We start from the raw sequence: 13,069 nt of genomic DNA, 5'->3' as shown, positions 1-13,069 counted from the left end.
GACCCCGCACAACTTCATACAAGTATCTTTAGATAGTGCATTTCCGTGTTAACTGTGCTTTTTATCATTTATGATAGTGCATTCAGCATATGCTGTCTGCTTGGATCTATTATATACATATTTGAGTGTTAGAAGAAGCCACCACGTTCGCCGAGAGGTCCAAAAAATTCCCACGTTAATCTAAAAAAGAGAAGGATTTAAACCGTTGGATTTTATAAAGATCTAACGGTCTAAACTATCTCATAGAGTCCATACCAAATACGATGGATCTAGACTTACTTAAAGAGTCCATATCAAATACGACTAGACAATTAGAAATTTTAAAAGAAGTAAATTTGTATCTCATATCATTTAGTATGAGAAGCTTATTATGGTATGAGATACTAAATTAGCAATTTAGAAATATGTGATGCTAAATTACCAATTTAGAAATTGCAAAGATACGGACTTCAGGTGGGTTCTAATTTACGTAACTTCATTCTTCTACTAGCAACGTGTAATCTACCTTTTTAGTGTAAACTTTATGTAATACACGTCAATAGCATTTATGTAAATAGATGGATATGGAATTTGGCTGCCTATGATTCTCTTTTACAAACTAATTTATTTGATTTTATCCTCCAGCTATAAAAAATAATTTTATAAAACAAAGTAAAAGCACAGATGCACACATATGCTCACGATTAATTAATTCTATGAATATGCGCTTGACACTACTCTATGTGCACTCTCGGAAAGACTGAGCCGATTGATCTTGAGATTAAGAAAAGTTACTTTAGGAGACTTGCTGTGCACACTTAAGATATCATTGCTAACGCCTAGCATAAATCTAAAGAAAATACAAGCATCCATGCTGAGTCAAATACTCGCACCGAGTGGACAACTTCACCCAACCAACCTAACAAACTGGCAAAGTTCATAAAAAAAACTTAGCATCATGTATCTTCCTATTTATTATCCTTATATCACTGGCTACCTTCAACGCTTTCCGTTTGCAACCACAAGGGGAATGACATGACATGACATTACTGGAAGTAGCTAGCAAATTTGTAGATTAAAGATGACGAAAATCCTAATGTAACTTCAAGACCAATAACAAGGCAAAAGGCGACAACGGATTCAGTGTTAGAAGTCACCATGTCTGCCGAGAGGGTCTAAAATTCATCAAAATTATCTAAAAAGGAGAAAAATATATGTTATTGGATTTTATGAAGATCTAACGATCTAAACTAACTTATAGAGTCCATATCAAATCTGATTAATAATTAAGAGTCCTTGATAACTAGCTAAATTTGGTATTTAAAAAATAACAATTAGGACTTGATCAAAGAGTACATGATGAATATGATTGGAATACCTAAATTCATAATAAAAGAATAGAAAAATTAGCCCGTGATAAAATAGTACATATTGAATATGATTAGCTAACGGTATAGAGTAACTTAAGAGTCTATATCAAATACAATTAATAAATAGCTCATTTTGGAATTAAATTAAGAAAAATTAGGATATGTGACCAAAGAGTCCATACTGAGTATGATTAATAAATAGATAAATTTGGAATTAGAAAAAGAAGAAAACTTAAGGGTGAATATCAAATACAACTAATAAATAGATAATTTCAGAACTAAAAGGATTAAGAAAATTAGGATATAACCAAGGAGTCTACGCCAAGTATGATTAGTAAATAGATAAATTTGCAATGAGCTATTGATCTACATTTAATAAAACTCCATAAAAAAATAAACATTCGACAACACTTCTGTCGGTACCCCAGGACTGGGGTACCCCCTCTTGCTGGGTCTAGACAAGAAGAGCTTTGTAGTTATCCTTAACTACGTCCAGCAGCCGAACCCCTGCGGTCCGGAAGCCCTGTTCACCCGAAAACGGTCCCGGACCCGTCCTCTGGATGGGAAAGGTCCGGGAGCTCCACGTGTTCCGGAAGAAGCAGGCGCTCAGCCCGAGCAGCCGGAGGCTCCGGACCTCCCGTGGAGGTCCGAATCCCCGCGGAATCCCGGACCCCCCTTTGGGGTCTCGGACCCCCGGTATAGTAACCGGACCCCTCGCCAAGGGAAGGAATCGACACTCCGCCTCGGGGTGGTCCGGAGCCGCCATGTGTCTGCAAGCACAGACACGTATATAAAGCTGCTTGGTCTCCATATTAAGGTTCACCTACCGTTGTATTCATTGCGGTAGGAGGACGTCAGCATTGATGTAGCAGAAGCCGATGCGATTCTTTGACCAGGGGCACTATTGATCGCGTATTACCAAGATGCATAGTGGGGCTGCTGGCGCCGCCCACGCCGCGCCTGTCAGTCTGCCATAACAGATGGATACGACGGCTCGGCTTCACCCATTATGACGCCTACATAATAGCCTCAACAGGTCACGCCGCAAGCTACGTTCCCCCAACGGGCACCTTGCTGACGGGACAAGAGAAGACCACCCTTCGTCAGAGGGTCAGCAGGGCATGGAAGCATATCGGAGGAAAGATTCGTAACCACTGTAGCCATTTAAATACTCTGCGCAGTATGTTGCACAGTCACGTTGGGCCCACTTGTCGGGGCCCCAACGTCCTATGTATCCGCACCCCTTGGTCTATAAAATGGGGCGCCCGCTAGAAGGAAAACTCAGGCTGGGAAAAAGCCAAGGCCCGGCAGAGTATAGATTCATACACAGCCAAGATCAATACCTCTCCCAGTGGATGTAGGGTATTACGCTCCGGCGGCCCGAACCACTCTAGATCGTGTGTTCTTGTGTGCTTGTCTCAAAGCTAGATCAGCCCAATCGCCTAGTACCTTCCCGAGTACTCCCTCTCTGGGAATAGGCGGGTGCGCTCCGCCACCCGGCAGTGGGTCCCCTAGAAACCCCACGACAACTTCATTGTTGCAAAGTATAATTAGATGATAGGGGAAGCATAACCTGTAGACACCAGAAGTGTCAAGTCGCAACCTCATCTGATAATGAAAATAAATTGATGAAGATGAGGATTGACTGTATTATGCTATTTTTTTAAGAAAATAAACATATAACATATATCATAGAAGTTGTGGTCTTATATAAAGGCACCTTAAAGAGGAGCCAATTACAAACTCGGTCAAATGGCCAGACACACATGAACACCTCCACACATCACAGAAGCGCAAACCTAGATGAATCCATAAATAAGCTGCAAAACATTGTCATCACTACCATGAAGCTCGCCTTGAAGGCTACTAGAGTAACCGACATCCAAACTGGCCCATAATGATGCTTGGGCCAGTGTCGTTGAAGCTTGCCAGGAGGCTTGAAGAGGAAGAAGATCCCACTGACGAAGACCTATACCTCCGACCCAAGGATCTTGATGAAAACGGCGCCAGCGAGAAGAAAAGCTAAGTCCTTAAATCTATGGGAAGGCTTCCAACACAACAAACGGTTGAGATCCATGAGAACCTGGAGAGAAAAAGGCTCAAAGCTGCTTCAATAAAAAAAGTTGCAAGGAAAGAGGCGAAGCAAACCGGAATCACAACAAAAATTAGTAAGCAAAGACTGCATAAATTCATTCATGTGAAGAACATAGGCAAATCCGCAACACGAGCAAGCAGATCTACGGTGACGACTAACTAAAATAAAAACTAAAACAAGCATATTCAAGTAGAAACCTGGAAGCAAGAGAAAGGAGAGAGAAGAGGAAGGAGGAGGAACTGGCGGAACAGAACCATGCGGGGCCGAGAAAAGGAGAGAGAAGAGGAAGGAGGAGGAACTAGCAGAACAGAACCATGCGGGGCCGAGAAAACAGAGAACGGTGAGGAGATGTGGCCGGGCGGAGCAAAAGAAACAAGAAGGAGAGAAGGAAATTTTATTTGGTTTCATCCTGCAGCCACCACAATGGAGAAGACGATGATGACACCATTCGCATTGGAAATGGCCACAGATGTAGGGGAGCGGTGGCACACGGCCAAAGAAAACCTGTTCGAATACAATAGACCATAGATAATATACCAACATATACACTAGGAGAAAGGAATCAGCCCACCTCCCTCTTCTCCACCGCCGAGACGTCGGAAGAGAAGAGGAAGGGGCCTGAAGCAATGGGACCTGGATGAGCTATAGTAGAAAGGCTAGGAAGAGAATATGGATGGGAAAAGCTTTGAGCACAAGGGTTGCGAGTCTGTATTATGCTATTTAGATTGGCATTGCAAAAAGCATTACATTAAATGAATGGTGGTTTAGTAATGAGAAAAAATTGGAATCCTAATATTTTTTTTGAAAATGCTTATAAATACTTCGATCTATGTGAACTAATCAATTGATCTATGGAAAAATGTTTAGGTTGATTAGATCTTGAAATTAGAAAGACTTTAAATAGTTCATAAAAATAGACGTGCCGACGAGACCTTCGTTGAGTACAACAAATAAATACAAATAAGTTTTAAATAATAATATAATTTAGAGAAATTATCACATTAGTTGAAAAAACAAAAGAATAAATATCACTGAATTTTATGATGATTTAAAGACCTTAATTATTCTATGAGGTTACCCTAGCCTTGATTTACCTTGATATAACTTCAATTGTCTAAGAATTTACTTGGTCTCGAAACAACAAAACAAAATTTAATTTTTCAATTTAAAAAAGATACCAAAGGTTAGTAGAAAAGCTAGATACCCGTGCTATTTGCGCGGGCCACCTTGCTAGTTGTTTATTATTTGGAGGTTAGTGCACCATTAACCCGATTCAACAGGTTTGGTCTGTGAACAGACAAGGCAAAGTGTGTTTAGATGCACATCTAATAAATATATGAGAAAAATAGACCGCTGTTGGTTGCTGTTTCAGGTGACGACTCCATGCATCTCTCTGCTCGTGTTTTTTCAGCTGCCGTCCTGTCTGAAAACCTGCCGGTATCCGGCAACGTCTTCAGCTTTCGTTCCGATTTCCCTGTCATGCTTCCCGCTTTGCTCCCTTATTTCACAACTGTTTTTTCTTGCATATCAAGCTACTGCGTTTCATGACACCTCACTCACTCATTAGTCATTACAGCAATACAACGTCGCGCAAGGAGTGGCATGCCTTGTTGCTTTCCAGCAGTTCGTTTTGGACTTCACCGGCAATGCTACTCCGATTCCATTTTGTAGAAAGGACCTGCCTACCTGATTTCACTTGCTGCTGCTGTGGAAGGCTGGAAGCGTTTGGCAGGCGTCCAGACAAGACAATGCCGAACCCAGTCAGATTTGCACATCATGCCCGTGTGTCATATCGCGTCGTGACCTTCGCAAGTCTCGAGCACCCAACCACTCCGTTGGGCTACCAAATTGTTCCCCGATGCGTCATTTCTCCTTGAATCGAATCACGCCAGCCGATCCATAATTATGTAGTCCAAACCATCCTCTAATTATGGATTAATCTAACGAGTCCCCGATGCGTCATTTCTCCTTGAATCGAATCACGCCAGCCTCTGTACCCCGGTGCAGCAGAAAACACCACCCGGGAAGGCCACGTACCTTTCACAAGGAATGTCTTTGCAGCGGCATGCCCTCCGTCCACTTCTAGAGGGGGTCAATGGATGGTGGCGCGTCCTATTCCGCCATGTTGTTCGCGGGGGCTTGGGAGCTCGGTTTGGCTCGGCCCCTGCGCCCTGCCCACCACCGGGGACCTGCCTGCAGCGGATGCCGGCCAGCCATGGAGGAGAGAGCATACGCAACAGAAAAGACAGGGGAACTGGTGCCGGATCGCCCCCACCATTTCGCGGGCAGGCGGCGCAGTACCAGATCCAGATGGGCATCCCATCTCGTGACCGATCTGGTTGGTCCTCCACTTGCGCGGTGGAGCCGGAGCGGTGGTGGTCCTCGAGGAGAAGTGCGGGCGGCGGACGTGCAGCGCGAGGGATGGAACCGAACCGGAGGGCCAGGTGAGCCAGGCCAGCTATCGTAGGAGGCCGCCTACCGGGTTGGGGTCATGGTTTGGTTTGGGGACACACGATCGACGAGCACCTGCGCCGGCCCATGTTACTCCACTCCGCTACAGACTGTACCTGTATTGCGTGCATCTAGAGATCATGTCGATCGGAGTCATGACGGCACCTGGTAGATCTCCCTCCGAAATGGAAAGCGTGTAGTGTGGGCTGGCTGAAAGTGACAGCAGGTGTGGGCTGGGGTGAAGGTGATGGCCTGGTCATGGCCCCTGTGGCTGCACACTTAATTTGCCGGTCAAACAAAGAAGGCGTGGAGGCCCCAGTCTGACGCCTACCGGAGACCAGAGGCTCGCTCTCACCCGTCGCCAGGAACGGATGCAGAATGCCCCTGGCCCCTGCCGTGATGGCGTGATCTATTGGGGCCTGGCAAGAATGCATACCCCAACAAGGGAGGCGCGCGTAGAAAAGGAAACATGCTGGGCATTTGCATGCAACCACACGCTGACAGACGACCGCTCGGACGTTGGAAGCAACCTGCAATCGGCAGGCGCGCCACCGGTCTTAGCTGGGGCCGGAGCTGAAGTGCACTCCAAGACCAAGACCACGAGCGGCGGCGGCGGCCGCAGCAGCTGGCGGTGTGATGGGGCGCTTGACTGGGGGGCGTTCGCTGGCACGTCCCGTTAGGCGGGGGGCAATGATTAGCTCCGCGAAAGCGGCCAGCCAGCGCTCGTGCCGAGCCGGCCCCGGCGGGGATCCGCCCGCTGGCCGCGCGCGCACGCGCGCCCGGCCTTCCTCTGCTGCCGCTGGGCGCTGGCGATCAGACCCCATCGTGTCATGCTCGCTCGCGATGGAGGATCCATCCGCGTCTCCACGGACAACACAAGCTCATCGGACTTTTCCAAGATTCCCCCGCCCGCATATAGGTGGCGCGCAGTTGGCGTGCGCCTGGTGCGGCTTCACGGAACGGACCGAGCCGGTGGCCAGAGGAGAGAATAATAGTCAAACCAGAAGAGCCCCCCGATCCCGATGCCCGTCCGTGTAGCCGTTGAGACGGGAATTGGATGCGCCCGCTTTCGACCAGCCTCCTCTCCTCCCCCTTTCCCGTCGTGCGGGTGCGGCGGCCAAATTTGGACCGTGGACACGATTCGATTTCCACAATCATCCCGGAATCTGTGTTGTTCCTGGTGACGTCAAAACAAACAAACGAAGTGGAGTACCCTGGTGAGAACCGATGATTAAATCGGCAAATAATATGGACAAGAAAAAAAATGTCAAAAGAGTCCCTTCTCGTACGTGACGCCGTCTAGTCTCAGGAGCAGGACTTCCGCAATGCAAAGCCCAATAAAGGTACGAGGCAGTCGGGCCGGAGGTACATAGACGACAGGAGGAATAATCATTGGTGGTGGCCCAGCTGCAGCTAGCGGCAGCAGGTATGGTCAGTCCGTCAGTCAGTCAGTCAGAGCTTTAGCTCGACCAAGTCAATGGCGTCCAGCCTCTCCATCGGCACGAGAATCTTTGGACCGTTCTCCTACACGCGCGAGGCGCGACCGAAACGAGCTACGAGCAACCACCGGAACGCTAAAGCGCGGCGCGTGTTGCGCTCGAAAAATCCACGGCACCTTCCCGAGCACGCGTCCGGGCCTCTTTCCCCGTCGCAAGTTTCAACGGAGAATGGAGTTGCCTTCGTCAGTCTTCAGGCTTCGCTTTCCCTTTCCACGGCGTCGTCTGTCTTTTTTGCTGCTAAAAATCCACATGTTCCTCACTTTCTCTTGGTTACGCTAAATCATGCAGGTATAGTATCTTCGTAGCAGCAAGCGCGGAACACGTTCACCAAGTGCGCGCATGGATAGAGATGGTAACGGATCATCTCTTCGTAATCCAACTTTACTCTTATATTTCATTTTGCTAATAACTGCGTAGCTGCAGAGCCCTTCTTTTCTTCTCTTTTCATTCATGATATTTTGCATATCCAGGGAGCTCATTAATAAGAAATTGCAATTAGCCACCTACATCCATGTTGGCCTTATCTGTTCATCTATGTTGTTTCGGAATTCGGATTCTGTTCATCTATGTTGGCCGAATCTCCTCCAAAAGACTAGTGACCAACTCTCACTAAAGAAACAGAAAAAAAAATGACTAGTTTAATATAACAGCATAACTCCATTCAAGGGGTGGATCAAATTAAACACAAAAGGCCTCGGCTATTTACCACGAAAAGGATGGAAATTACCGAGTCGGCAAATTCAACTGTCCTAAAAAAAATATCTTCTGACAGACAAGTGAGGTGAAAAACATGATCCAAAAGGGGATGATTGTAAACATATAACCGGAATCCTGATGAACAACCAACAAGATTGTCCCTGCTGCTTCCCCACCACGGCGCCACCACACTATCCAACACAGCCGATCAAGCAAAAAAAGAAGGGGAAAAAGACAACGAAAACTAGAGGAAAACCAACGAGAAAAATAAACCCGGGCGAAAAGAAACAGGAGAGAGAGAGAGAGAGTGCATCCAAAGTCTCACTCACACCACCAGCAATGCGCCTCTACTCCCCGCTTCCTCTCCTCTCTTCTTAACCTTTGCTACCCTCTTCCTCCACTCAAATCCTCCTCCTCCTCCGCCCCTCCACTCCCCTCGTCGCCTCCTCCCCGGCCATCTTCTTCTTCTTCTCCTCTTCCCCACCAACGCCAAAACCCAGCAAACCCACACTCACTCAATGGAGGTCTCCACCAAGCAGCTCCTCCCCATGCCTCATCAGCAGGACCCCAACTCCCCTTCCTCTTCCACCTCATCGTCGTCCTCCTCCTCCACCTCACCGTCTCACCCCCACCACCGTGCGCAGCCCCACAACCTCCCACCGTCGCCCCGGCCCATCCCGCGCACCATCGACACCACCCCGTTCCCCACCACCTTCGTCCAGGCTGACACCACGTCCTTTAAGCAGGTCGTCCAGATGCTCACCGGCGCCGAGCAGCCCACCAAGAACGACGCGACGGCGGCGGCGGCGGCGCCAGCGGGCAACGGCGGCGGTGGCCAGGCGGCTGGCGGGCCGTGCCGGCCCAAGAAGCCGTCTTTCAAGCTGTACGAGCGGCGGAGCAGCATGAAGAACCTCAAGATGATCGCGCCGCTGGCGATGGGCCCGCCGCCGTCGCCGCGGAGGGCGGCGCCGGAGATCCTCTCGCCGAGCGTGCTGGACTTCCCGTCCCTGAGGCTCAGCAGCCCGGTGACGCCGCTGACCGGGGACCCCTTCAACCGCTCGCCGGCGTCGACGTCGTCCTCCGAGGAGGCCGAGCGCGCGGCCATCGCCGAGAGGGGGTTCTTCCTCCACCCGTCCCCGAGGGGCGCCGAGCCGCCGCGCCTGCTCCCGCTCTTCCCCGTCACCTCGCCCCGGATGGCCGCCCCCGCCGCGGCGCCGTCCGAGTGATCCGGCCCGAGATCGATCCCGCCTCCGCTCCGATCGCCGGCGCCCGCCTCTACCATAGCTACTACCCCTGTACTACTACAACCATCGCCGTATCCTCCCTTCACCTCTGGTCTTGTAAGGTGCTTGCTTTGCTCTGCTCTTGTTCTTGATCGACGCTGCTGCGCGTCTGCTGCTGCCGTAGTTTTTGCTCCCTTCTTGAAAGGAAGAAGGGAGTTTGTTCTTTTTCTTCCTTTCGGAGCGGCGACTGGCGAGCAGTGATCGTACGAACCGAGCCTGGAGACGCACGCGCCAGGCTCGATTACTCGATCGCTCGTCGCCTCCGAAATGAAGTGATGGGTGGATGAATTAGTAAATTAATTATCAATTAATGAAAATTAATCTCGAGCTTACATGTGAGGTGTGCCTGCGGCCTGTTTCTCTGACCGGTTCGCTGTCCGCACTCTGATGTCAATTCTGTTCGCCTTTTCCCCCTCATTTCCTGTTTGGTTTCGATTCCGCCCGATCCCTGTTCATGCGTCAGCGCTCATAAATAGGGCGCTTGTGATTTTCCGCCCGCATGCAAAATTCCCGGGGGGCAAAAGGCCACGATAATTCGGGGTCAAAATTGGGCGTACCCGGCAACACTTGCAAGCGACACGAGCTCGCACTTCTCGGCAGGCGTCGCGTGCCGGCAGACGCGGACGGCAGCGGTGGCCGCCTGCCTCGGCCTCTTGTTCCTGCGGGAAGCGTGAGGCTCACCTGACGAACTCTGCGCCTGTCAGCCCTATGTTTCGGAGATTATGGATGAAAGTGGTAATCTGAACTGTTAGAATAAATTTAATATTTTAAAATAGATATGTATAAAATTTGATGGTGATCATTTCTTATATTATCAAGCATATTATTACAAATAAGAATAAAATTTTGCATAAATTATTTTATGCATTATTTGCTCCCTACAACAAAAAAAAGTGAAAAAAATACCGAATTTGTTTCCGAATCCATACCGAATTTTATATCTATCATTTGAGAAAATATAGGATGAATTTAAGGTTTACCTTTTATGAATCTTTACAAGCTCAATGCTCAAAACAAGAATACAAATTTGTATACAAGATTCTATATCCTATTTATTCGCAATCAAAGAAAAATGACAAAAAAACTGATTACCGAATAATTACCGTTTCCGACCGTTTTCATCCCTATCCGAGATGTTCTTTGTTCTCTGGCACTGGCAAGACCAGTCACCAGTGGCAGCAGGTCGATCGGATCATCTGCGGCAGCGGGGCGAAACAGCTGCGCCGGCGCCGGCGCCGGTGGGCTCCTCTCTCCTGCCATAGCAGTCCCATGCCACCCTGTGCGTCCAACAGTTAGCCGTCCAGCTCAGATGACCGATTCGAGACCAGAGACCGCAACGGGGAGTCGGTCCTGCAACTTGTCTCGCCGCCAGAGCTAGCAGCGGAACGGAGTGGAGTCGCCGTGAAGGCTTGTTCGGGTGTGGGGGTGCCGCCGCCAACTTGGCGGAGGACCGGCCGTGGAGTGGAACGGAAGGGACGATCCAGGCGCCGCCAGCACTAGCAGCTAGCGTGCCGAGCACCACCCGGTGGGGGGCGGCGCCGGCGGCCCGTGATCCGGCCGCGGCTCGTGGCGGCGTGGCATCGTGTATAGCGGGGGGCCGGTTGCCGTGGGGTCCCGGGCACGGGAGCGCGGCCAGACTCGCCGCCCGTGGGCGCGGGCGCGGCGGTTGGCGAGGCGTGGAGGAAGACCGGTTCAAGCGTGTCCGCGTCAGCTCCCGCCGTGGCTCACGAACGGGGCCAAACCGCCAAAGACGACTAGTCTCGCCTAGCCAAGGGCGCGCGCCACGGCTTGTTTTCCGTTCCGTTTCGCGATCGTTTTTCTTTCTATCCGGTAGCCTGGATCGTCTGCGATTTGTTGTATCCGACCTGGTCACCTGCAGGGCAACCTTGGGGGGGCTTGAGAAATGGGGCTGCAGCTTTTGTTGGACCATGTGTGCCTCCGGCACCTGTCTTATCCCACGGCCGCGGTGCACGGCATTCCACACCCCATGATTCATGGTTAGACTAGCTAGTGGAATACTGCGATCTACTCAAACTCCTGCCTTTGGGAAAAAGAAAGAGGAGAGAAAGGTGAAGGAAACGGAATGGGCTAGTGCATGCACTAGTCTAGTTGCCGCTTGGCGGCTTTGCCCCATGAGGTTTTCCCTTTTTCGGTCATGTGGCTCATGTTGGGGTGGTTTGAATAAAGATCGCAAAGTTTACCTGTACTTTTAATGTAATTCAGACCAAATCTGATCACCCATAGAATTCAGCCACCCTAATTTAGTTGCGGAATTTTGATTAGGAGCCAGATTCTCACATGCGAAATATACTCCCTCCGTTCCCAAAAATAAGTCACTCTAGGATTCAAAATTTGTGCAAAAAAAACAAATCATCTTATACCCTATTTGAAAAGTACCAAGAATCAATTAGTGCCAAATATGAGTAATAAATAGGAGTAAATATGATCATTTTACCTTTTTTTAATTTGTCATAGAATTCCTAGGATGACTTATTTTTATTTTTTAGGATGGAGGGAGTAGACCGTATGACCTTGTTTTACCATGATTTTTGTGATGGCACATTATCCTTTTTATATTATTGGGAAAGCTGATGAAAAGCAGGCGGATTGTACATATTTAGTCCATTCTCCCATTTCGAAACTCTGTTCAATTTGTGGAGAAGCAAAGAAATAAGCCCTGCCATCGTCGTCGTGGACCCACTACAAACACGGCACATGTCCCTCGCCCCCCCGAGAAAACATATTCTCACCTTCACCTATGGCCACAACGCCTTCACCAAAGGCGCTGCCATTTTCGAAAGGGATGGGGAGACACACACACCTTTCCCTTCCTTTCTCTTTTCTTTTTTTTTTTTGGACCAAACGGAGTACACACACATAGTACAGACACTTGAGAACTGAGACTCGTCTTCCCTGACGGCGCCCGCGGCCGCGTTAGTCAAACAAATCCGATCAGCACCGTAAAGCCCCCGCAAACCCCGTCTTTGTTGCTGCCTTGCTGGTGCATGTACTGGCTACTCTCTTACTTCATTTCGTGCTTTCAATTTGTTGACTTGCTTGACGGCTAATTAATAATGCCGTCGTCAAGCAGCAGCGTGGTGCCGCCAGTACCGACCGGCGGCAGCCACCATTGTTACTTAAAACCGGCTACCCCTCTCATTCGTCTCCATGTTACTGCTGCTATTTTTTTCCCATGAACTACTGGTGGTACTGTTGATAAACTAATTAATCCCCGGTCATTAGCTCCTGTCATGTGACGCTGCCTCCCGCGGCGTTTTTCTTTTGAATCAAAGACTCGCGAGGCGAATTGACTGAGGATCTTCCGCGGATGGCCGCCATGTGGTGGCATTAACGACTGAACTCCACGGAGCCACGCCGCCGGCCGATTTGTGTAGGGCTGGCAGCAGTGCCAGTCGCAACACGGTCGCCCAGCCAGTTCACACCGCGCCGGGCGGAGCAAGTCGCCGTTGGCGGCCATTAATAATTTAAGGGCGGTTTAGAGTGGCCTACTGCTAGTTAGTACCACCACCTCTCCGTTAAGAAAACTTTTCAGGAAAATTTTCTTGATTGTTACTAGTAGAGAAGAAGATTGGAAGTGATTTAGACTATAATGTTTGGAAATGGATAGGAAGGTGACGGGCAACTTTGTAGGCTTTCTCATGGAGAGAGACGCTTCACGCTCGCGCGGATCACATG

At 49.3% G+C, this 13,069-nt stretch overlaps 1 protein-coding gene across 1 annotated transcript; it reads left to right on the top strand.

Moving 5' to 3' along the window:
* Positions 1-8,285: 8,285 nt before the first annotated feature.
* LOC120708032 (VQ motif-containing protein 4-like) lies at positions 8,286-9,707 on the top strand. The gene has a single exon (XM_039993119.1). The coding sequence runs from the start codon at positions 8,609-8,611 to the stop codon at positions 9,314-9,316; it is 708 nt and encodes a 235-aa protein (XP_039849053.1). The 5' UTR covers positions 8,286-8,608; the 3' UTR covers positions 9,317-9,707.
* The last annotated feature ends 3,362 nt before the right edge of the window (positions 9,708-13,069 follow it).

This window comes from Panicum virgatum, chromosome 5K, assembly GCF_016808335.1.
Source record: "Panicum virgatum strain AP13 chromosome 5K, P.virgatum_v5, whole genome shotgun sequence".
Taxonomy (NCBI): domain Eukaryota; kingdom Viridiplantae; phylum Streptophyta; class Magnoliopsida; order Poales; family Poaceae; genus Panicum; species Panicum virgatum.
Note: the sequence above shows the minus strand (reverse complement) of the source record. Positions and strands in the feature narration are given on the sequence as shown.